The following is a 26,732-nucleotide window of genomic DNA, read 5'->3' on the forward strand; positions in this document are numbered from 1 at the left end:
ACTCAGATCTTGTACTTGAGTAAAAGTATACGTACCAGAGTGTAGGAAAACTCTGTTAAAAGTAAAAGTCCTGCATCAAATGTTACTCAGGTAAAAGTGCAGACATTAACATCAAAATATACTTAAAGTACCACAAGTGAAAGTACTTATTATGGAGATTGGTCAATTTCAGAATAATATATGATATTCTTTTTTATATTTATATTGATGCATTCATGTGTTTATCAAAGCTGGTAAAGGATGGCTGAATGACTTTGTATACTGCAGGGTAGCTTGTGCATTTACTCCAGGTGTAACTAAAGTCTTATTTAAGTGTTGATTATATTTTACATTATTAATCCATATCTGTAAAGTAACAAAATGTACAAAATAAATGTAGTGGAATAAAAGTACAAAGTAGCATACACTTGAAATACTCAAGTAAAAAAGTAGAAATGGCAATGCAGAAGCCGAGGCTGCGATGTTTATATGGTGTCACTGCAGAATTGTTATGGAGCCTTAAATCATGGCATCATTTATTTCTGTGCACCACAGACTTGAACAATCAGCAGGGATGGGGGAGGCTGTGGCTCAGTGGATGGTGTGCTGGACTTCGAATCAGGGGATAGCAAGTTCGACACCAGTCAGCATGTCGTTGTGTCCCTGGGCAAGACACTTCACCCCAAATGGCTCCTGTGGGGATTGTCCACAGCATTGAATGTATGAAAGTCGCTTTGGATAAAAGCGTCTAACAAATGACATGTAATGGATATGAAACTGGAACCTACGTTCATCCGCTATTATTAATAATTCATGTACACTACTTTGTCTATGCCCATTTCAGTCAGTAAGAAAATATGAAAAACAGGATTTAATTTTTTCACCACTGGAAAAAAATGGATTACAAATGTATTGGTCTGTTTCAGACATTTGAATTCCCTTTTTAATCGGTTTTTACTCTTTAAATATGTTTTAGGTCATTTTAAATGTTAAAATGCATGTGCGAAATAGGATATTCAAATAAAGCAGCCTTTTCCACATATCGCTATTAAAATGTTCTGTAAAGATTTGGAGCTGTTAAATTTACAATTTGAAAATGTTATCCAACTACATTTGTTTCCATGGAGGCATACATTTTAAAATCATGAGAAAATTAAATCAAAATGACCTCCAGCGGTACTACTTTTCACCTTGCCTATAGAAGTATAATCAATAAGCGTTTCACTCTAGACCACACCACACAGTGATACAGTCAGGTCAAACTACTCCTTCAACTTCAAGACTATTCAGCCTGATGTTAGGCCGCTCTCTTACTGTATTGTGTTTCCATGGGGGCAGACATTTTAAAAGCGGGACAAATTAAATCAAAAATGGCTAGATACAACCATGGAATTTATTTTTTCAATATTTTTCTTATTAGGATAGCAACCTACTCCACAACACACATTTTCTTTGATATATTTCAAGAACAGGTTTTATTGATGATGCACCCAAACATCTATACTGTAGGAATACCTTCAGCGGGCCAGATTCTCTTATTTACATTTCACTTCCACAAAGTTATACAAACACTTGGTAGGTTTCATATCAAAGTATAGATATAATACATTAAGAATGGAGGACAGGGGATTCAAATCTTTTATAAAGCACTTTTCACAACAAATCTACACATGAGATGGGTTGTTAAAAAAAGAAGGAGAATTCATTTAATGTATCTACTGCAAAACAAGTCCTACGGTAAAGTCTGTACAAGCGAGTTCTTGAGTGTCCATGAATGTACGGAGGTAATGCAGCTCTTCTGTGATTCTGTCCTCCAGAGTTGTGATAAAGGCAGGTTTTTAATGACAGTTTATTCTTTCAAAGGCAAGGATGAGATAAACCAAGCAGTTTGTACAGCGGACCTCCTCCTTTATTGACGGCTGCCTCAAACAGACGAGAAGTCGGAGACGTGAGGAAGACAGTTTGTTTTACTTCTCTGGTGTATTTTGAGGTCGTTTCTCACTTGATGTGGAACACTTTCTCGTCTATTCTTAACCGTTTGCGTCTGGGCTGTATGAAGTCCTCGTCAGAGTCCTCTGTGTCCTCCTTCTCCTCGGTTGCTGGACCCTCTGTTTGTGGTGTTTCAGGGAAGCTCTGCCCGGGGAACGACTCCTGCAACTTCTCCTCAAAGTACAGGCTCACTGCCTTGCCGGATATTGCCATCTCCGATCCGGCCTGTCGGAGGAAGAAGAAGAGGAGGGAGAAGAAGAGGGTGATAGAGGCAGAAGGGTAGTGACAGACAATAGAAAAGGAAAAATGGAGGGAAGAGGAAGAGCAGAATGAGGAGACAAATTAGATGTGGTTAAGACTTCTGATGGTTGTTTGCCCCAGCTCAACGTTGCTGTACAGAGCAGAGATATCCTGCCGCCTCATCCCACTGTTGCTCCATGAAGCATTCCCAAAATGTGGAAAAAAGGGTGCCAATTTTCAGAAAGGCTTTTTTCAAATACTTGCATACAATTTTAGGGTAAATGAGGGAAGCAGAGGGGCAAAGATAACGCATGTGCATTTTAAAAGGCTGGTGAAAATTAGGTGATTAATACCCGTTAGAATATTGTGAACATTAACAAATGTGCAATACCACGAACACAAACATATATAATGAATACATATATTTAAATGCACAGAGTTATATTTGATCTGTAGCCCAAGGGTAACTAGAACTCGAGAGCCCTGATGTATGTATGTCTTGTCAGCTAAGTTAACTGAAAATACCAAACTTCAAAGCCCAGTTCCTGAAAATAAAACTTGACTCAGCAACAGGAAGTGAGCAGTTCACACAGATGACCAGAAAGACCAGTCAGCTTATTCTTGATCTAAGAGAACCTCAAATGTAATTCTAGACTACCTTTATGTGCATATTCACATCAATTAATCAAATACCATGATGGGCCATGCAAGCCATAATTCATTTGGGCTTCTCATATTCACTGGCTTTCACTCACATGTTCTTTATCAACATTTCACTTTTCACCTCTCTATATACATTACATGTATGCTCTGCTTTCACATTTGAGAGTAATTTAACACCCAAGAAAAATCTTGCATTTGCTGACCTCCAGTGGTTTGAAAAGTCCCCTTGCTGCAGTGAAGTATAATCAAAAACCACGTCACACTATACCACAGCCATCAGTGATACAGTCAGGTCAAACTACTCTTTCAACTTAAAGACAGCACAACACTGCTTTTCAGCCAGGCGTTAGGTCACTCTCTTAGTGTATTTTGTATATATTCAGGTTGTACATATACAATGAAATACATTCTTATTTATTCATTCATTCTAATCTTACAACCATATTTTCAATCTAAAGATATATATGAAATCTAAATGAAATAGAACATACCAAAGGTTAAATAACTATTGTTCACCAAGCAAAAAACATATTTTCCTTTCAATATGTCTTGCATAGCAGAATGAATTATATACACGCTACACCTTAACACCGTGGGCCGTTAAAACTAGAAAATAAATGGTCGGACCAAACCCCATCAACCAAATAACATGGAGATATGTTTTTTTACTTTTTCAACTCCAGCAATGCCCTTACCGCCTCTCACTATGATACATGAAAACAAATGTAATGAAATTTCAGCCTTCAGATGAAGGGCTTAAAACATTTCTTGGAGCATCAGTGGGAGGAGACAGGACATCTGTTCTGTTTTGGAAACCTGCTTACCTGCGTATTAATCTGATTCTCCTCATCATAAACCTGGATTATTCGAGACATCTAAAAAGGGGCAATAACATTACAACACACACAGTGAAGCAGCAGGGGGGGAAAAAAGATTTCACAGCAAAGCAGGTTAGAAATATATCTGTTGACGGCCTACTCGCGCCTATGCAGCGTTCATCACCGAGTTATTACAGGAAGTAAAGTCTGCACTCCTACGTTCATTTAGTCACATAGGCTACAGGAAACGGAGAACATGTTATCCGTTTGACTTAATCTCTAGTTATAAATACATGTTTTGCCAAATTCAGTTCTGTCTTTAAATGAATCAATCAGTCACATCAAAGTTCTATATGTTGGTGGCATGTGTGAAAAAATACTTTAACTAATAAATCACAGAAATAAATTAATAGAGATTACGTACAACTAAAAAGGTTTTATACTTAAAGAATGTATTCTCTGGATTATCTTCACAAAAGGTGATGCTCCAAGTATTGCTGTTCTTCAAAGCTCTCCATTATGACCTCTGATTGTGCTGTTATGTTAAATGTTTGTGTTTGTGTGTCATGTATTGTGTCTGGATACTTGTCTGTTGATGTTGGACATGGAGCTGCTGTGACGCAAGTCAAATTTCAGACTTGATCTGACCAATAAAGTATTATCGTATCGTATGATTAGCTTCGAGTCATTGAGTTTTTCAGTCTCTAAATTGGTTTTCAGGAAAGTTTCTTAGATTTATACTTTATTGGTACTTGTTCATCTCAACCTTTTTTAATGCTCCTCCCTAGAATTATTTCATTTTTCTTGTGTATATATTCTGTGAAAACGGACGTCCATTTTAAATGGCCAATCAACAGCGTCTAATTGCACCACATACTGACAAAAAAACAACAGTCGTTCCTTATGTCTTTTGAAAAATCGAAAGAATGGTGCTATTAGTAAAGAGAAACTCATTATTCGCTTAAAGGGGACCTATCATGTACGTCTTTTATACATGAATATGTGTCCCCGGTGTGTCAGGGAACTCACCAAGTGTCAGAAAACACAACCCTCTCTCTTTTCCTCCATACCCAAATCTCTAAAAACGGGGCTTTAACGGATCTGATACAGACTGATCCAGATTTGAAAATAGTCTGACGTCAGTGACGAGGAGCTCTGCCTATATGGCCAACTCTACACCTATCAGGGGAATAAGAGGTTGCCGTGGCATGGTAGCAGCATGGCAACATGACGCTCGTAACTCGGCCCCCTCCTTTGCAGGGGGGCGTGGTCAGCTGCAGCGCATGCAAAGACAGGGTGGAGGAGAGCAAAATAGAGCGAAATGAGGCATGGCTAAAATGCATGATTTGTTTGGTATTTTGAAAAAAAAAACGTATAAATATACCTTATATAGGTATGGCCCTACAATATATTATTCAAATATAGCATGATAGGTCTCCTTTAAATAAATTCACTTTGTTGTAATAAGATTTAAAAAATGTTTTAAAAGCCTCCAGCAAGACGTTTTTGTGGTGCTTTATGTGCCCTGAGTAGTGTATGACGTTCAAATGACTTACTTAATGATTACTTGAAACAAATCAAAGCAACAAAATATTTATTAAGCCTTGCCTTTGTTTTTATGTGAGAACGCTTCGTACTGTTCATTTTGGCTACATAATAGTAGTTATATTTTCCATTTTGTGAGGTTGTTAAGAGCATTCAGGATCAATATTATCCAAACATAGAGATCCCTAAGGGCAGACTGTTTAGACGTTGTTTTTATAAAATAGAAGCTCCCTCATGTGGTTGGAAGGTGTAATGCATGGTAATACACATTTTTTATCGTCTATTCCTCTAGGAAGCACGACTCTGTTTCTATTACACACAGAGGGTACATCATCAGAACATAAGCAATGTGGCCAATGCCCATCCTAAATAATCAACCAAACAAATACATCCCACTCCCATCATATCCCCAGAGAAGAATAAGAAACAAATCAAGTGATCACAGCGATCCATTAATGACCAACTTGTGATTTATCATTGGGATGCAGACGGTGTTAACAGGGTTTCAGACAGTGGTCTGCAGCCAGGGTGACGATAGCACAGTGACCCCCCCATCCTCCATCAGCCAGTGTTAGTACTACTTATACAAAACTGTACACACTATAGCACCCTTTCCCACATCCTCCTCCAAGGTCAGCTTGTGTCTCCACATTAGGTTAGACTTATATATTGAGGTGGTATATGATTCATACTACTAATATTTGCTATTTTTCATCTATTCATTTCACTGCACTAACGTTTTTGCAATGTGAGGCCTAGTGTGATAGCCTAGTATCTGATGATTCAATTTAAGATACTCAATTAAACTTCAACTCATATTAGTCTAACCCTTGTCCACACACACACACACACACACACACACAATTCCCCAAAGCAGGCTCAGGACTCATGCTGCTCACCTCGTTGTAATTTGCGCAGTTTGTGAAGACCAGGCGCATGTCGGACACAAACTCCTGCACAGACTGGTAGTGCTGGGAGCTCCGCAGCTGCAGCCTCTTCTTCACCTTCTTCAGGTCCATGGGCTTCTTGATAATCTTGTAGTAGTTGGGCACCTGGTTGAACAACATCAGAAAACATCTCTTACTATTTCAGAGGAGGGGGGGATAATGAAAATTGGACTTGAATATGAGAGGCGGAGGACAATGTGTCTTGCAGTTTGACAGAAACAACAGAAATCTGAATCAAAAGGCAGTGGAATTGAAGTGTGCTTTTTCAGAACACCTGTTGTTTTAAGATCAATGCATGTAATACTGTATAATAGTAATAATATCATCTTAATTCTGTACTAGGTTCAAAAGCAACTGGTCTTTTTTTTTGTAGTTTGCCCAGTCTGGTGGCTTTAGGACGTTTTCTTGGAACCAGTTTTAGAGCAGAGAAAACAGGCTCTTAACACCTACACCACAAGGTGAACAATAATTAATTCTAAGATGATTAAAATTTTTAATTGTGGAGCTACTTACCGAGCTGAGAACAGGTTCCCTGAAGCCCACACTGAGCTCGTGGCAGTAGATGTGCAGCAGGAGGCGTTCACATTTCTGAAGACGGAGGAAGAGAGGGTTTTAGCTGCCAAGTGATAATCATGCAGAGCTCTTTGAAGTTGTGATGATGTACTGACCCTTTGGTCCTCAGGACTGAGCCCCTGTTCCTCTGGGTTCCTCGTGCTTTCGTCACAGTACTCAATCTCGGGGGTGGTTAGACTTCGGCAGAACGTGCAGAGAAAATCACCCCTAAAACATAGGAAAAAAAGAGGACATATCAATTAACAGCTGCTAAAGAAAATGTTTAAAGAAGATCAACCAATATTTGGAAGAATATGGAGTGACGAACTGGGATGTTATGTTCAGACTGACTTTTCTGTCGGCTACAACTCCTGTTAATACTAATCGGGTATCAATTTTGTCGATATCTGAAACATGTTCGGATTTTTAGGAGTTTACCAATACATCGATCTGGATTGATTCAATAATCCAATATCATCAATGCAAAGTGAAAACATCACTACATGTCATTGTATTTAAAATGTACGCCCTTATGCTGGAATTACAACAGCAAGTGCGTGTCCCCATTTCCATTAAAACGCAACCTAAAAACATGAGAAATGTGAAGGTCTTTTTTTTAATCTTTTAAAGATAGAATGCATTTCTTTTAAATGACTGAAAGAGCCCAGAAATAAAATGTTCTAATCGTATTTTTTAGTTTTGTGAGTTGACCTCAATATAACCAATTGATAAATGGGCATATGATTCCATCTCATATCGATTGCAGACGTCTGAATTGAATCAAAATCGGAAACATGTCATTATCATATAATGTATCGTTATTGAGAAAAAATATAAATTCTAACCCATTCATGAATAACAAAATGTTACACTACCTAAAATAAAGATGACTTAAACTAATGACTTACGTTGGGAAGATTTTGATGGTGGGAACGTGGCACTTCATGTGGAACACTTTGGGGCAGCGGTCGCAGCACAGCAGGTCTCCTCCGTTGATGCAGACAGCACACCAGTCCTCATTGGGGTCTTCCCCCTTCTCTGAGTTGCCATTAGTGAGCGAAGCGCCGGATGTTTTGCTGCCGTTCCCAGAGTGTAGCGAGGTAGCGGAGGTCGTTGTGGGAGTGGAAGAGGTGGCGGCCCCGGAGCCAATTCCAGAACAAGGCGTCCCAGATTGGGGTTCCGTCTTGATGCGCTCCCCTAAAGCCCTGAGAGCATCTAGGCCAGAAGATACGACTCCCAATGTAGGATGGGTGCTGCTCTCCGGATTGCTCATCTGGGGGTAAAACACACAAAATGTTTTATTTAAAAAAGGCAGTATATTAATAAGTCTTATTTTCACAAACTCAAATATGGAGCCCCAAAGAAATAAAATTTCAGAGCAAAGATTATTTCCTCACTTATCATTTCATCAGTGCTAGCATGTGTATACTTTTTTTTTCTCTTCCCTCGATTTCTAACCAATTCTCTTTTTTACATATATATTAAATAATAAGCAGATTTCTAAGTATGTCAAAAGGAAAAGATGAATGGTTCTGACAGAATTGATCAAGCCAAGTTGTGCATAGTAGCTTTGAAGTAGCTGAAAAGGAAATCACGGCAAAAAGTTCCATACAAAAGCAATATTTACTAGAATCCATTTTGTTAGGAATCATTGGTTCTGGCCCATTTAATCAATATTACCAGTAACAAGGCATATGTTTTAGCATGTATTGAATTGGAAATGCTTCCATTTTTTTACGGTGGCTGAGAAGGGCAAACGGGAATTACAAAGTGTGAAACAATAACAAAGCTCGAGACAAATGTACATTTTATAAAACAAAATTACATTAGCAAAACACTTTTACCAAGGAAAAAACAATTTAAAATGAACAATAACAAATTAACAAGATGCGAAACACTTTTAAGAGAACTGAGACAAATGTACAAGTCCCAAGACACTTTAATATTTGTCGAAACACTTTTACTAACTAGAGAATCAAAGCGGAAAGGGAATGTCCATTATACCGGAAGTGACGTGCAAGTGATTGACTCAAACTTAAGTTTGTTTTGGCAGAAAGACCGACGGTCTGTCAGGTCCATGCCCTTTACGCTCTCCAGAGATTGTCCACAAGATGAGCAAAACTGTGTCGCATCTTGTTAATTTGTTATTGTTAATGTTAAATAGTTTTTTCCTTGGTAAAAGTGTTTTGCTAATGTAATTTTGTTTTATAAAATGTAAACTTTGTTAAAGTGTTTCACACTTTGTAATTCTCGTTTGCCTTTCTCAGCACCATCATTTTGGCTGGGATCATAAAATACCAGTAACAGTATTTCGTTTGAAGCTAAGGATGAAGAAGAGTGTTCATACCATGCAATCACTCCTCCCATCTTTCCCCCGCTCCGTCTTCATAGAAGAAGTTGGACAGCTGTTGCTTTCTTCTGTTCCAGGTTCCTGCTTCACCCTCACCACCGCAGCGCCACCTCCTGGCCCCGTCTTTCCAGCCGAACTACAGCTTAAAACAGACAAAAACAAAGCGTGCAGAAAGAGTTAACGTAGGCTGTTCAATTCAATCTCATTACAATGTTAAACCAAGTAACTGTTTATTATGATCCTACTTGTTAATTAAAACTGCATACAGTGACATTAGTCCCTATGTGGAGCACAAACAAAACCTACAGAATACTTGTGTAAATGGGCCTGTTTGTGTTTAACAAAAGCATGTAAAGCAAGACCAAACTAAACTGACATTTATATTAAATAAGATGGTGATGAGGCAACTAAAACATCTTTCTTAAGTTTAGGAAAAGGTTGAAGTAGTGATTCAATAAAATGCAAAAAAATGTGTATGAGACAAGAGGTGTCACACTTCAACATCCACCTTCTGTCATTGACCGGCCACTGGTTTTAAAAGGTCTCCTATTATACTATTTGCAGGCATATATTATAGGTCCTAGATATATAAAAACATGTCTATGAAGTGTTTTGCTCAAAATACCAAAGAGATCACCCATTGTAACATGCCTCATACCCCTCTATTTAAGCCCTGTCACTGAAGTGCTGATTCTGGGTCTGTAGCTTTAAATGTAACCCGAGCTGCTGTGGCCACGCCCCCTTTGGAGCTTGCATGAGCTCTCTGTTGCGGCTTTCACACCAGCGCTTTTCCCTTTCTAGCTCGAAGCTAGAGCTTTTCTGGTTCAGCTCTGGTTTCCCTTTTCTGCTCCCGCTTTGTTCACACCGCTCAGAGCCCGACTGCCGCTGCTGCGTCATGACGTCACCGTTTACATCGCTGATTTGCTCCCCAACGGCGTCCACAACAACAACAACAACAATGGGGGACTGCGTCGGGTCGATGATCGTGTTGCTTTTAATCACACTAAGCCAGATTAAATTAAATAACGACTTCTCCAACCTTATGCTTTTCTCTGAGTGCCGTGGTTCATTTAAGCAATAGCTCACGACAGGCCGTGGTATATGCTCATTATATCACAGCTAAGGGGCGTGGTTCGGCCCGACGCGAAGCGGAGGGTCGACAACCCCCTTAGCTGTGATATAATGAGCATATATCACGGCCTGAAGTGAGCTATTGCTTTTATAAAACGGTTACCAAGTGTGGCAATATGAAAGAAAAATACACACTCTAATTTAAATAGTTTTTATTAGTAAATAATGATGTTCAAAATAAAATAGTCCCTCCGTTGCCTTCCTCACAAAACATAGTGCAAGGTGGTTGCTACGCAACAACACTAACAGCAAGCGAACATATTAGACAGAGAGCGATGATCCATTATTTGGCTGTTTATTTACATTAATGTGTATGTTGCTGTTTATTGTGGATCCACTGAAAAACTGTCCAGCATCAGTAGCATGGCTTACGTGGTCACTTGTATAGGTTGAGGTTGTTCGAAGCTGTTGCTTGGCGTGGCGAGAATATTCCTCCACTTTCTCCGGTCCCCGAGATTGGGCTTCCAGTAGCTCTGGAGAGAGCTTTCGCACCTGTGGCCACTAACGGTCATAATTTCTCTGCTTTGTTTCAAGACCCGCATCAGAAAGCTTTTGAATGGTGCTACTTTTCGTTGGTCTACCTGCTTCTTCAACGTAGCTCTGCATGTCTAAGTTTTCAGGTGCTTTTTTATTCTGGAGATAGGCAGCTGCTCCAATCGCACTCCTCCTACCTAAGTAAGACCCCCCCCGGAGGTCGAAATTAAATCTTAAATGTTTCCATTTTATCCTTGGTAAGTTTGTTTCGTAACGCGAAGAAATCTTAAATATATCTTATAAAAGCTGACAGTCAAATCAAGCAAATCTGTATTGGCCGATAGCGTTTTTTGCGGACGCTCCTTCTTGATTACCAGATTTGAAAACCAACGTTGGCTTTGGCTTAAAAGTAGCAGACCAATAATTATGTTAAACGTTGTCAAAAAGTGATGCTAGAATACTCCCCTGCCCTAAAATGGCCANCCCAGCTTCTGTCCCGTTACTTCTCCGCTGCTTTCTTGTTCCAGTATGAATATACTGTTTTTCTCAGACGCGGAGGGATACTGACTTGTTGTGAAAAGTAACTTACAATTCTACCCGTGGTATACGCTCAGTATATCACGGCTAAGAACCAATCAGATTGCTTGATTTGACTTGTCCGTTTTATAATGTTTATTAATGTGTTTCAGCGGCATTTACCGACCGCTGCAGTGCTGGCTGCTCTTCCACAAGAGTGTATTCTCCCGTTAGCTCCCGGTTAGCTCACACTGCAGCGGCCGCTCTAAAGTATTCACTGTCCGACTGTCACACAAGCAGCTGATACATATCCCCAGTTCCCCTTAAGGGAATGTGTGTCAGTCTGAATTGACGCTGTTTGGCATCACAACGCTGTTATGAAAGTTTCTCTGGTATAAAATGGGTGATGTTAGCATAGCAACCGAAGCTAAACTGACTAGTGGCTATTGCTATCCTATTGTGGCATAAACGGTTTTCTACAGGCACATTTTACCGGCGTATTTGTATTATGATTCTACTTGTGATAGTCGCACACGACAACCTGTGCAGCCCATGTATTGATTCCATCCGATAGCTGCTATAATACAAAACGTCTGCCTGCTCTCCACAATGATCAATAACAGTGAACGGATGGTCAAAGTAAGGTACAAATAAACAGAATCACACGAAGCCTGGTTAGTGTTGCCTGACTTTATAAAGTGTGTTTTGAAGCACTACTGCTTGTAGGCAGGCATGACGAGACTCTTCAGTCGCCCGATGTTCAGGGGAGGTGGGTTTAGCTTCCTGCACGCCTCGACGTAAGAGAGACGTAAGCGACGCCGCCTCTTAGCTCCGAAGCTCTTGCCTCGACCGACAATGTTTTGGAGCTGGAAGTGAACCGGATTCCGGAGCTAAGAGGCGGCGCCGCTGCAGTGTGAACAGGAAAAAACGGTACTTTTCAGGCTCCAGCTCCGAGCCAGAGCTGAAAACGCGTTGGTATGAAAGGGGCATGAGAAGAAAGAGGTTTCTACCATAGGGTTTCTACCCAGATTCTCAGCTAAATGCTGCCGTGATTAAACGCCATATTAAGTTCCAAACCACATCAAGGATTATTCCTGAAACAGTATGGAGCTCAAATGCTTTTTCTCTCACGGGTTTACCACAAATAGAGTACCTTTTTATATCCTGATTTTTTAAACATACTCTCTGCAGTACAGGTTAGCTCTGAGTGTTAGCGATGCTTGTTAATGTAAACACAGATCATATTACTTCCAAAACACGTCATGCATTGTTTCTGATAGAAACATTTCTGATAGGGCCGTGGGCGTAAAGCCAGCCCACATTTTAGTAATGTCGACTTGTGACCGCAGCAAATCTGGATCAGCTCCAATGTACACCCGTTTTTAGAGATGTGGGTAAGGAGGAAAAGAGAGAGGGTTGTATTTTCTGACACTTTGAGAGTGTCCTTACACACTAGGTAGGGACACATATTTATGTATAAAAATGTTGAATTTTGCCAAATAGGAGACCTTTAAAGCTTGTAGTTTGACCTGCAACACAGATGTGGCATGACCATTGTTGTTTGTATCAGTTGTTGCTAAATATTTGCTTACTGTGATCATGTCACCCTGACCAGATGTGTTCTTAGCAGTGGAGCTCAATTTAAAGTTAGGTTAAGTCTTTGGTTCATGTATAGAATCAATGAAACTTTATCGCTGGACATGTTCCAAAAAGCATGTTAAGGAGGGTGTTATGCTACTAAAATACGTCTTTGATCTGCTTACCTGCCTCTGCTGCCTGTGCTGGACGTGCTAGAAGGTCGTGCTGGTGTGTGTGCATTTGACAACCCTGAAGGCAGAAATGGGAAAATAAACAGGTAAATCATTACTTGTAATAATGACAGGGTCCTTTTATGGAAATAAAATAAAAATGGCTTCTACATTTGTTGGGAAAATACTGAATGTACTCTTCCAATATCAGAGTAGCACATGATAACAAAGGCCCAACTGTAGCTGTGTACATGACAGGATGTATGATTACCTGGAAGAGCATCAGGACTGTTTTAGACATATGATAGCTATGCGATTAACATGATGATTTAGCCTCTATGGAGATAGACATATGACAAGCATGATCATTTCTGACGTGGGCTTTAGCTAATCTAAACTAAACATTGAATACTGCTTTGAACTGGTATTCCTCCATCTTGTGACTGTAACTCCCTCTCTTGTATATAAGCATGTGGAGGACACTGTTCAGGAACTAGTTGTATCAAATGCTCAGTATGTGAGGACTACTTCCATTCTTGCAAGGATAATAAATACATGGATCCTGATATTAAAGCTCAAGCCGGTGACGAGTGATATTTTTCTAACAACATTCAACACTTTTTATAGGCTTTCGTGGATACTTGTTTTTTCCTTTTCAATTATGGCATTGTACAGTTTTTGTTATAGCAGACAACTACCATGAATAACAGACCTGTGCCATCGACCCATTCCGACCTCAAAAACAGCATGAAGAGTATTTCTTTAAGATGAAATAATAAAATAATATTTTAATCAATAGTTTGTGCCAAATTATTGATTTATTGAGTAAGTAGCCGTGAAATAATGTCATAGGATAATGTTCAGCAAGCAGTTTTTTTCATTCAAATTTAAACTTTTGATTAATAAAGACCAGCTCTCTGTACATTATCCATTACAAATCTTATAGCTTTTGTACTTATGCTTAAGAAGTCAGCTTTCAATATTTGGCAGTATATGACAAATCTTAGAAATGAATCCATTAGGTCTGTTATCATGAATGTGAATCGAACAACTTTAGAAAGCCAGAAATAAAAATAAATCTCTGTTCTCTGTCAGATGTGAAAGGGAGTCCATCTCCCTAAATGCGTGGCTACCTGAGGATCCAGGAGAGTGTGTGGACAGGCCAGGCGAGGGGTTCATGTCCAATGCGATGAGATGCTGCGCGCTGACTGAGATGCAGCGAGTCAGGAGGTGTTCAAGGCCGCTCGACCCTGCATCCTCCAGCTGCAAAAGCACAATGGCAGGATAAATATAAACAGAGTAAAAAAGGTCAAGAGGTCAAGGGATTTTCATCATAGAGGTATGCGTTTAACAGATACTTTGAATCAGGAAAATAACACCTGTTCATTTTGACCTGCACTTATCCTGTCTACACATCAGACTTAGAAGTTGTGCTTCTCGATTTTCACAGTAAACCACACATCTTATACTTTTCTATAAATTAACATTTGCTTATTTTGTTCTAGAGACTCTTTTTTTTCTATATTGCATATACTTTATTTTATAATTTCTTTAAAGAGGTCCGATTGTGCTTTTTTGTGTTTTCCCTTTCCTGTAGTGTGATATATAGGTTTTGTAAATATTTATGTATATGTAAATATTCTGCAAAGGCTAAAATCCTAAAGTTCCCTCCAAAGGGAGTTGTTCTCCCACACAAGTTCTTCAATATTGAACTCTTATTTTAGTAAAAAATACATTTAGAAGTGGCAGATGAATAAAAAGAAGATTTTACGGATTCTTCCTAAACAACAAATAGATGGTCTGAATGTTGGCACCTGTATGGGCGGGATCTCGGGTAGGCAGGGCAGGTTCTCAGGATTGGTAACGGAGGGGATGAGCTCGATGGGCCCTATTACGGGGCTGGCGGGGCCGCGGTGAGCATGGGCCCCCGCCATACTGGCACTGGTGGGACTCGTGGGGTTTGCGTTATGGAGGGATGCCACTGGGAAAGGGCCCGCATGCCCTGGGTTGGAATGCTGCAGAGAAAAACAGAGAAAGAAGGATGGAGGACAATTAGAAGAAGATAGAACAAAGAAAGAGACAGAAATAGAAAAAAGATGGGACGACAAGAACAATGGCACATATCATTCAATGAGTTTATTAAATAAAACATGTTGCTTTACAAACAACATGGTTGCATGATCATGCATTTGGGTGACACATGCTGCACAAGACACACAGATGACAAAGTAGAAAAAAAGATGCCAAACCCCTGATTGTAGTAAGAAACGAAACCTTTGGTGGCTCATCTCAGATTCTAAAGACATCTGGACACAAAGAAGAAGGGGCTGGATGTATCCTGGATATTTTACTTACCTAGTCTTACATGCAAGTAGTAAATATTTATATATTTTCACACTGTACACATTCTCTGAAAAACCAGATTCATCTGTATTATTACATTGGAGGCAGTGCGAAGAAGGACTGGAGGAGAACACAGCACAGTTGCAGCCTTCTATGAAAGTGCTTGTTAAAAAACCTGAATTAAAAACCTTTGATGGTTGGTGTGGAGTGATGTTCAATTTTTGCAAAGACAGCAGTTTGTTTTAATCAGAATAAACACAACATTCTCTCAGACTTGATTTGAGGAATCTGTGTTTTTGTGACACATAAAAACAGTTGGTAGCAGATATAGCCATTTTCCACAGCAGGAACTAATCAACATTGACATATTTTTTGGGGTTAACAGTTTTTGTCTTCGTCTTTATTAAAATGCTATAGGGACGACGTCCTGGAGCTAAATTATATGTTGCAGGTTCTTTGAGGGATGGCCAGCAGTATATTGGTTTGACACAATGGAACCCATTGTCAGCCGCAAACTGGCTCCCCACTCCTGCTCCACTATCTTTACCAGCTGATTGCTAACTGTGTCTGTCTGCTGTTGTGGTGCTGAGCAGGTGGTGTACAGGAAGTCTCAAGACCTTTCTAGATCTAAACAGGTGTCTCTTGCAGTCAATAATGATTTGCTGGTGGTGAACTAAAAGAGTTAGGCTGTAGCCTCATGGTAAACATTTGAAACTCACTTTAAAAGCTGTGTAAAGCATAGAACAGCTGCGGATTGGGGTGATAATTCTCTGCAGGTTTATAACCACAAGTGACCCCATTAACAGTCACACTGTCATTTGATATACTGGTATTATAATTTTATTTGTTATAGCCACTCATTTCCTGTAGGGGAAAATGACTTGCTGAAAAGGAGGACACTATCATCCGACGTAGGTTTCTGGCCTAGGCTGAGATATCTGCTGAGGTGATGCATTGTGGCCCAAAAAGACAAACAGTATGGTTAAGGCTTTTTTTGTGTTTCCCCCCCGTCAATGCACCAGTTCGTTTGCGTCTGTCTGGATACAAAAATACTGCAAATGAAGCTGCAAGGCCGCGCTCCATATTTTATTTTATGGAGTCAATTTAGGTTTTTACTTGGTAGTAACCTGGCATATGTCAATTGAGTTTTAATATCATATGGTCCTTTTAAAGTACAAGTAATCGTATTTGTATGAATGGCAGCTCTAAACCTTATTCCTGATAGAGTTAAAAAATAATAGTGCTTCCTTCCTTCATTTTAAGTATATTCATTTAATAATTTCAAAAATAGTCAGCTTTTGAATCTACTTCAAAAGTATCAGCTGACAGATACTGTACTCTTCAATATTTATAAAAATCTTTTACCAATAAAGATATTTAAGAATTGTTTAAATACCCACATAACAGGAACAAGATGAATTAATGTGTCAAGTGCTTTTCACTTAAACACAATATAAACAAACATCTGTGATAAGAGTCCCTGAAGTTAGTATTTATTCCTTATTCTTATTTAATAAAATGATCTGTGTAAATACAAGTAGGACATGTTTACAGTAAAATAAAACTGGTAGTAGCACAAACCATTTACTGGTTTCATGTTGACCTTTTTCTACACAAACTCAAATAGTAAAAAAACACAACCCCAGCCACAAAAAAAGAAAAAAAAGATGCTTGTTGTAGCTTTTCTAGCTGCCCTTAATTTCTACAGACTAAGCACATAAAAGCTAAATGAAACCTCTCAATGTCTGTTAGTATTCTCAGAAAAATGTGCACAAACTATACACCGCAAAAACTGTGTATTTCTTTCTTACTGCTGTACACATTATCTATACATTTTTGCTTTAAAAAAAAAAATAGACACACATTGAAATGCTAAATCTCAAACTATGCTGTAAATTACCAAGAATTAGAACCGTTTTTCTATTTCCATACAAAGAACCCAGAGTGTGTGTGCACCGACCTGTCTCTGTAGCTGAGGCTGCATCATGGCGGGATACTGCTGTCCGTTAAGTCTGGGCTGAGCCGTAGGCATTCGGCCCTGTGGGGGACCCTGGAGACGCATGTGATGAGCGGAAGAGTACATGGGGGGACCTGGCCCCCCGTTCATACCCCCAGGTCCTCTTGGTAGTTGCTGCATACTGATGAGCCTTGGAGGCTGTCGGAAAATCATAAATATACATGAAATGCGTGAAAATCTGATAATTTGATGAACAAAACTCGGCAATTTATGCAAACCGCAAACCATTTTCAGGGTCATGCAATTATAGATACAAAACATAATGAATAATAAGCTGCATTCACGTGATACACAACAAAACGGCTCTGCACTGAGATTGCCGTTGTGCCCTCGGTGAAGCGCACCGCTGAAATTGTCGCCCGGCGCTGCGCTCAAAGTTCAAATCATTTCAAAATATGACCACATTTACCGCTGACCTTTTTACGCGTAACCAATCAGATAGCAGCTGTTAGTTGAGCCGCACGCTACCAGGGAAGGTAACCATAGAAACACAACTTAGCTAGCTGTTTTCGCTGCAAGGCTCTGCGCCTAACCAGCCTCAGTGAGCAAAGCGCAAATCACATATGAGAATGCAGCTTTATAGATTCCTCAATCCACAGAAAACATTCTGCATTTATGATTTAGAAATACCAAATACTCACTGGTCACAGCTCAAAGGATTAGATTAGACTGCTTTTTCTTAGATAAAATGTATCTGATATTTTCAGGCTTTTGACAGTTGATTGGAGAAATTAAGTGAGGATTAAGTCTAAGATTCCATAATGTGTTCCTTGTGAGGGCCATTGAGTCTTTTTTATTTTATTTACTAAAATTATGAAATAAAGACTTAATAAAAAAAGATAAAAAAGAGGCAATAGATTCATTTGATATGTATAATTTCAGTGCAAAATGAAAGTATTTACTTCCTGTTCCCTGCGTGAGATAATTTCTCTAACATAGGCAATACAACATTTTGACCAAAAAAAGTAACTTTATTATTAAAATGATTGTTTTTGTTATTTATTTGTTGTTGTGTTGTATTGCCATGTCATGTAGCGACTGTCTCCCCGTTGGTGGGTACAAGGCTTCTTCCAAACAGCAATAAGTTAAAGGAGAAGACCAAAGTTCTAATAATCATTTTCACAACAGCCACTTGATGCCTTGTGAGTTTAATTTAGTGACAACACAACCAATGCAAGTATGCAATGTTTTTTTGCAGCCGTCTCTTATATCTTGAAAAGCACTTTGGCTTTACCGCACCACAGATAAGAATGTTAAGTTCCTGCTTACAAATGCATTACCACAAATCATCTGATAAAATAAAGGTTATGAACTCATGACTTTCACTCTCCATGCAGTTCAAATTCTCTGCATTATAATTTTTTATCTGAAACTGCATGCTTGCAAAAATAATTTAGAAATATGTTAGGCAGAAGTTCAATCATTTGTACTTAATGACCTGAAAAATCTAAACACTGTTATGGTGTGTTGCGTATCGTAAACAAAACAGAAAGCAGGGAAAAAAACACCAACATCATCTCCTATAGATATTTCAGTAAAAAGAGGAGAACTTCAGAACAAAGGGGGGACCTTGATAAAAAGAGAACTTCATACTAAATAGGAAATCATGATATAAAAAAAGAGAACTTTAAAGATATGGGGGAACTTTACAGAGAACACTTCAGACAAAAAGGAGGAACCTTATGGAAAACAGAACTGCGGAAAAACAGGGGGAACCTTAAAGGAGACCTATCATGCTATATTTGAATAATATATTGTAGGGCCAAACCTATATAAAAAGGTATATATATATATATATAAGTTGTTTTTTTCAAAATACCAAACAGATCATGCATTTTAGCCATGCCTCATTTTGCTCTCCTCCACCCCTGTCTTTGCATGCACTGCAGTTGACCACGCCCCCCTGCAAAGGAGGGGGCCGAGTTACGAGCGTCATGTTGCCATGCTGCTACCATGCCACGGCAACCTCTCATTCCCCTGATAGGTGTAGAGTTGGCCATATAGGCAGAGCTCCTCGTCACTGACGTCAGACTATTTTCAAATCTGGATCAGTCTGTATCAGATCCGTTGTAGCCCCGTTTTTAGAGATTTGGGTATGGAGGAAAAGAGAGTGTGTTGTGTTTTCTGACACTTGGTGAGTTCCCTGACACACCGGGGACACATATTCATGTATAAAAGACGTACAAAAGTGCATTTTGCATGATAGGTCCCCTTTAATGAAAACAGAACTGCAGAAAAACAGGGGGAACCTTATGGAAAACAGAACTTCAGAGAAAAGGGGAGGGGCTTACAAAAAGAACCTCCTACTAACGGGAGGCCCCTTACAAAAAAGAGAACTTCAGATAAAAGGAACCCTTATTAGAGAACTTCAAAACAAGGGGGACTCATATGGAAAAATAACTTCAGAGAAAAGGGAGGCCCCCATTAAAACAGATAACTTCTAACAAAAGGGAGGCCCCTATAAAAACAGATGACTTCAGATAAAAGGGAGGCCCCTATAAAAACAGATGACTTCAGATAAAAGGGAGGCCCCTATAAAAACAGATAACTTCAGATAAAAGGGAGCCCCCTATAAAAACAGATAACTTCAGATAAAAGGGAGGACCCTATAAAAACAGATAACTTCCAACAAAAGAGAGGACCCTATAAAAACAGATAACTTCAGATAAAAGAGAGGACCCTATAAAAACAGATAACTTCTAACAAAAGAGAGGACCCTATAAAAACAGATAACTTCTGATAAAAAGGAGGCCCCTATAAAAAAGAGAATTCAAGACAAAGGGGGGGAACTTTACAGAATAGAGTACTTCAGGTACTTCAGACAAAAGGACTACCCTCCCCGAAGAGAACCTTAAGAGATAATTGGAGCCCAGCTTTTCATGGTTATACACAGCGGTACCCTGAATGGTGAATGCTTTTTTACCTGCTGCTGACCCATGGGGGGCCCGACCGGTCTGACTTGCTGCTGGGACATTTGGGAGGCGAGGCGCATCTGTTGCTGGATCTGCTGCTGGTGCTGCTGCTGCTGCTGTTGTTGTTGTTGTTGTTGTTGTTGTTGTTGTTGCTGTTGTTGTTGTTGTTGTTGTTGTTGTTGTTGTTGTTGTTGTTGTGTTGTTGTTGTTGTTGCTGCTGCTGCTGCTGCTGCTGCTGCTGCTGCTGATGAAGTTGGTGCTGCTGCTGCTGCTTCTGCTGCACGTAGGCCGCCTGCATGTGCTGCATCCGGAGCTGGGCCAGGTTGATCTGTGTTTGCGGGTGTTTGCCGTGGTGACCATGGCCCGGGGAAATTGGCGGTCCCCCTACCATCACACCGGGCGGCTGCACGGATTGGGCTTGCTTCTCGATTACCAAATTACCTACAATAAGGAGAAGAGGGATAACAGTAAGAATTATTTTAAAAAGGTGCACATGCCCAAGACCGGTGTGAAATATTCCTTTACTTAATTACTTATACAGGAGTATAAGGTAAAAATAAGAAGGATGCAAGACCAGAAAATATTGTATGAGAGACATTCCAATGACAAATTATCTTTCCTGTGATACAAATGTGATAATGAAAATAATATGCATCACTCACCAAGATTCACCACATTTTTGGCCCAAAAGGTGGGGTCACAGAAGAAGCGCACAACTCCATTTGCCTGTGGCACTGGCTCCAGTCGAGCCTTGTATTGCTGGCGAAGCTGGTAGAGCATCTACATACACAAAGACACACACAGAAAACACACAAAGAATAAGGGTTTGGGTTACTGAGCTTGGCAGTATTGTAGCAACAAGCAACATTTGTCAAGATGCTCTCTGGAAGCAGTTCTCCAAATTAAAGTTATCTCAACATTCAATTTGCTCACTGTCTTGTGGTAATGGGTCAAATCCATGTGGCAGTAGCCTCCATTGAATGGTATGGTATAGTATACTCCAGACAAAATTGCATGCTCTTAAGACTGCTTTTGAAAACAGATATGAAGTACATATAGGACAACAGCAGTATACCAGCTACAACCGTGCCTAATGTTTTATTGCTTTTAAAGCCTGAAATTATGAGGCTAGGCTACAAATTACATAAGAAGCAGACACAACTCAAATGTCCAATTTAACTAGAATTCACCTCAACTAGTATAATTATTCTCATGTACAGCATGAGCACAGCACAGTCATGTTGGGAGCACACTGTCAGCGTTAGCCTCTCAACCTGCTGAACGTTAGAAAAATATCACTCGTCACGGGCTTGAGCTTAAATATCAGGGCCTTTGTTATAATGTGCTACTCTGATATTGGAAGATTACATTCAGTATTTTCCCAACAGAAACATACCAGCCTCTTGCTGTAGAGCAGCGCCGTGCTGCTGCCAGTGCTGATGGCCCATTGGCAGAAGCTGAGCACATGGTGGATCTGTTGGGCCAGCTGCGTGGTGTCCTTTTGCTGAGACACGAGCCTCATATTGCGCTCTTTGGTGACACTCTAGACAGAGGGACAGGAGAGGGAGATCATTTTGGTTAGGGATCTGCTACTGAAAGAGCCTGAACACCCAAGATAGATGAATGTTGGAAGCCATTAAAAAGAAGTTAGCATATGCATATAGAGGGATAAGACAATTCCATTTTATTAGACTAAAATGGAATCATCCCTGTGGGGATATTGGTTTATAACAGCAGTGGATAGTAGTATGCAGCAAATGGGGAAGTAGTCACGTACACAACATATAAGAAACCAGATTCAATGATCAAACTGAGTTAAGATCGAAGAGGGGAACAAGTCATATCAAATCTGTTAAAGAGAAGTAAGCCTGAGCTAGAGGTCTCTATGTCTAATCTAAATAAATATCTGACATATTTACCTTAACAGAAGGCATATAAATATCAAGATATTTTCAACATATATAATAAATAAAAACTTGAGAATAAGGATGGGTACCGTATGAAACGGGCCCCGGGGCTGAATTATTAAAGACCGTGGTACCGTTAAGCTCCGACGTTATTGGTCTTTTTATCGGTACTGGAGACATCTAAAACACGTCATACATATTATTGCTACTACACAAACATTATATTGGCAGTATTAGTGTCGCCAACTCTGTTTCTAATATGCAAATAGACTGCAAAATGCATCTATGATTATTGTATTTCATCATATGTCTGGATAGATTCCTGTAAGCCAGATTCAAGACATAAAGAAGCTTTTTTAATACTTTTTTTCCCTTCTATATGGGGTGTAGTTTTACTAAGATTAGGACTCTTATAGATTACAAACACTACTGTTTAGAAAATAAAATACAAATCATTAGGTCTACTTTTCTTTCTAAAATGTTTCTAAAATACCTTATGCAACTCTAACCAAAAATTAAGTAATAAAACCAGCTCACATCCAACTGTTGCAGCAAGGACTTTCCCTTCTTGTTGATCTCGTTTATAAGAGTAAATACTGCGATTTTGATCTCGTGCTCCACCTTCTTCTGCGTTTCACCCGCCTCCTTTAACCTTGAAAAAAAAAAAGCATGTGTTAGCCCATTGCAATGGGTATTGACATGTAGTAATGATGTCAACGGGCAGCACTGGATAGGAAACTGGTGATGAAAAACACGCACCTGTTTTGCACCTGGGAGACCGAATAATGCACGTAACTCTTCTTTTCCTGTAGTTTGGCCATGCTGGACTCGATCAAGCATTTCTGGTTCTGAAAAGCCTCCTCGAGGAACTGGTACCTGAGGGTAGAAGGTATTAGTCGACTTCTAGTTGCCAACACCTTTCCATGAACTCAATAGCCGCTTTCACACCAAGTACTTTGCCGTAGTGCTCAGTACTTAGTGCCCAGCACTTAGTACCCCCATGGAGCTAAGTACAGATCTCGTTCACACTGGAATAAGTTCCCTGAGGGAAGATTACGCAAATGAAGCCGCTGACGTCAACTTTTTCCTCTTCTGCTTTGGGTTTACTGGCAGGCTGCAAACCACTTCACGGCGTATACTGCCACCCAAAGTCCCCGGCCGGAAGTCCCCGGAGTTGGGGACTGGCTTCAGTAGAAGCTGCTGGGACTCCCAGCAGCTTCTACTGAAGCCTTCAGAGTAAATCGTCAGAACGCCGACTCCTCCTCATCACTCCCAAGTTTTTTTTTGTGTTGCCATAAGTTATTCTCTCTCCGTTGGTGCGCGGGGCTAATGCTAATAATGCTAATGCCAGCAAATACAATGGCGGCTTCACAAAACTTTTCTGAGTTTTAGGGGCGTGGTTTGCAATTCGCCCAGCCAATCGAAATTGGTACTTTTTTCTCCCCAGGCTAGTACCACCTCTCTAGCAGGCACTAAAAATGGGGTGCCGTTGTACGTCATTACACCGAACACGTAAAGACACAGGCTAAGTTTGTTTGCCCTGTTCTGCTTGCAAACTGTTAAAACAAACGCTTCAACTTGTACAATTTGGAAGATGTATTTTTGAATATCGATCTTGAGTTGGCGCGATGTTGAAGTCGTGCGACCCTGCTGTACTCGGCTGTAGTTAGTTTATAGCATAACGTTAGCATTTGGCTTCTGGCGATTCGATTTATGATTCGAAAATTTAAAAAAGTAGGGTAGACATGTTGATATTATCCGGCTGAACAAAACGTGCATTTATCAAACGGGTTCGTTTTCCGCAGACCTTATTTCGAGCTATTTTCCAAAATCCTATGGAGAAATCCCTGAGACTGCCAAGGCACACAACCCATGCGCAGCTTACTTCCGGGTAAATACGTCATCCCTGCACCACTCTATTAGCCCAAAAATACCATATCATACCAAAGCAGAGTGGCAGTCGCTCAGCAGGGCATTGTTTGGATGAAAAATATTAGGTTACCTGTGCTCTTTGTGCTCCAGCAGCTGGCAGTCCCGACAGGTCAACGTGTCACAGGTCTCACAGAAAAGCTTCAGGGGCTCCTGCTTGTGGATGGGACAGAAAACAGGCCTCTGCCCTGCACCAACAGACTCTATAGAGACACAGGAGACGCCATTGATGCTAACTTACAGAGACCGGAATGAGTGATAAAAACCTGTAAAGGAGTTAGCATTTTACCACTTCTGGTTCCTTCTTTCTCAACTGTTATCCTGAACTTTTGTTTGCCCAAGATTTAATTATCCTGCAAAATTCCAAAATCCAATTGCCTTTTGTCACATCAGTCAAAATATGTCAACACTGCAACACTCTACAAAGAGGATATTTAATGAAAGTAACCAGAGAAAAAACAAAAGACAGAAATAAATGATAGCTTAGGTTTTCAAACACAGAGAGAAAGCTTTAGAAGTCTCTGGTCAGAGCTTCACGGAGTATAGCCCGCCCCCCGAGCTGAAGGTACCATCCAAGCAACCAGAGTCTGCAGCACCGTTACTATGGCAACAGCCTTTCTGCAGCACCATATTCACTGTGTTTCTACTAGGCAAAGTCTTATTTGGGCTTTGGCAGTTTAAGCTCCATCGAACATACGTCGGCCCCTTCAGGTTCGGCCTTCTTACCGGAAGCAGCGTCAGCGTCCTCCTTGGTGTGGATTTTGTGGTCCTTGGTAATTTTAACCCTCTGGTGAGCTTCCACGCAGGTCTTACACAGCCATTCCCCGCACTCCACGCAAAAGCCTATGGTTCCTGCATTGTCCTCACAGCTTGTGCACACCTTGAGAAGATCACACCACAAAGCATATTTGAGAACCATTTCCAGAATCACTATAGTGCTAGATGATTTCGATCATACAAATGTGTAATAACTTCCCTGCCTGAAACGTCTCCATTGGACGCCTTTAGTTAGTCCCATAACATAATGAAATAATTATTTAACAATCACACTTCTATAGGCTAAGGTGGAGGGACATCTTTAAGCGGTTGATCAATCATAACAGTGCCAGCCAGCTAACCAATCAGAGCAGACTGGACTCTCCTTTCAGAGGGAGAGTGAAAGAGATGCTGCAGCACATTTTTGACCATTAAAGCATGTCAACATTTCACAGAAGAAGCGAGAAATGTTAATGTTCTAGTGTATTAATTTAAGTTTTCCGCACACTCGCGGGAATATGGAGCGAGCTTAAGTTTAACTTTCGATTGCATGATATAGCCCAGCGCAACCCCTTCGTCAAACATATTGCCACTTGTTTGTACCATTTTCAGGCGATTTGTATTCTGTTCTAGAAAAACAATGTGTTTTTTAGGATTTCAAGAAGCATATAGAACAAACAAGGGATGTATTTTATGAACATTTATCCATGCTGGAAGTAGATTTAGATGGTTTAGGAGTTGTGATATATTTATTTTAATGTCACCTTATATATATTCGTGTGTGTTAAATTTGAAGGGACAAAGTACATTTTTCCTCTTTTATATATAGCGCAATAGTCTTTTCTTCCACTTTTATGTGTAATCAAAAGGGTGGTTTTTTGGCTATCTGTGGTTAGACATAATACAAATGACCTTTGACATCTGCTTTGCAGTTCCCAGAATATCAGGAGAGTGTTAGGGTCTCTCTGTTAATCATCCACGGTTTTTGCAATTAACAGGGGAATTCCCAGATACATTTTCAGATATAAGGCAGTTAAAGTCTTGTAGTTAATGATGCACATCCTGCAGGCCTTGAGACTTGGGTCACCCAGCAGTAAACGAGATAAAGGTCCTTTTGAGCTTATCAATAACATGTATTAATTCCTAGTAAGTTGACTTCAAGGTGAAAGGAAGTTTACAGAAGCCATTAAGCGACAAGAACAATTAACTTCTGTTAATTGGACCACTATTGCGGTAAGCATGTTGTAACTTCCGGTTGTTGTTGTCATCTCCGGGTATCCCGTGTGCCTGTTCTGTTGCTGATAGCTTATTATCTTAACTTAATCGATCGTTTTAAAACTCTTGATCACGGCAACTGCCTGACGTTGTAATCACACGTTACTACAGCTTAAGCACTCACAACTCTCCTTCTCTTAGCGACTGTAACTCCACAGTTGCCTACACTCTTTTCGGGTTTGCTAACGGTAGCTACTTTAGCTTGATAGCTAGCCATGGCTCTTTCCCCACCCTCGGGTGCTATTTCCTGCTCTAACTGTCTCATGTTTGGTTACTTCCCTACCTCCTTTACTGGTACCGATACATGTGTTAAATGTAGTATAGTTGTTAGGTTGGAGGCGGGAATCATAGCCATAGAAGCCCGGCTCCGCATCTTAGAAAATAACTCAGCTACAGTAAAGCCCATGTTAGCCGTTGCGGACCGGCAAAAGGTAGCTCCTCTTAGCCGTCCCCCGGCAACTCCCGAGCAGAAGGGGCGATTGGGTGACTGTGCAGAAGGGGCATAACGCGAAACCCGCAGGTCCCCACCAACCCGTTCATGTATCTAACAGATATTCCCCACTCAGCGAGACACCCGCTGAGAAGCCAACTCTGGTTATTGGTAGCTCTATTATGAGACACGTGAATCTAGAGACCGAAGC

At 40.2% G+C, this 26,732-nt stretch overlaps 1 protein-coding gene across 1 annotated transcript; it reads right to left on the reverse strand.

Moving 5' to 3' along the window:
* Positions 1 to 1,529: 1,529 nt before the first annotated feature.
* trim33 (tripartite motif containing 33) lies at positions 1,530 to 24,979 on the reverse strand. Its single transcript, XM_010792286.1, has 19 exons — positions 24,787 to 24,979; positions 24,134 to 24,263; positions 22,891 to 23,007; positions 22,669 to 22,783; positions 21,621 to 21,767; positions 20,887 to 21,004; positions 20,472 to 20,665; positions 20,236 to 20,421; positions 17,256 to 17,450; positions 14,767 to 14,967; positions 14,086 to 14,215; positions 12,968 to 13,031; positions 9,081 to 9,225; positions 7,642 to 8,006; positions 6,850 to 6,961; positions 6,695 to 6,769; positions 6,134 to 6,286; positions 3,696 to 3,746; positions 1,530 to 2,193 (listed from the first exon to the last, which is right to left on the reverse strand). The coding sequence occupies exons 1-19, from the start codon at positions 24,977 to 24,979 to the stop codon at positions 1,978 to 1,980; spliced, it is 2,907 nt and encodes a 968-aa protein (XP_010790588.1). The 3' UTR covers positions 1,530 to 1,977.
* Between the last annotated feature and the right edge of the window lie 1,753 nt (positions 24,980 to 26,732).

The sequence above is a fragment of the Notothenia coriiceps genome, unplaced genomic scaffold (assembly GCF_000735185.1).
Source record: "Notothenia coriiceps isolate Sejong01 unplaced genomic scaffold, NC01 NC01_scaffold00001737, whole genome shotgun sequence".
NCBI classification, from domain to species: domain Eukaryota; kingdom Metazoa; phylum Chordata; class Actinopteri; order Perciformes; family Nototheniidae; genus Notothenia; species Notothenia coriiceps.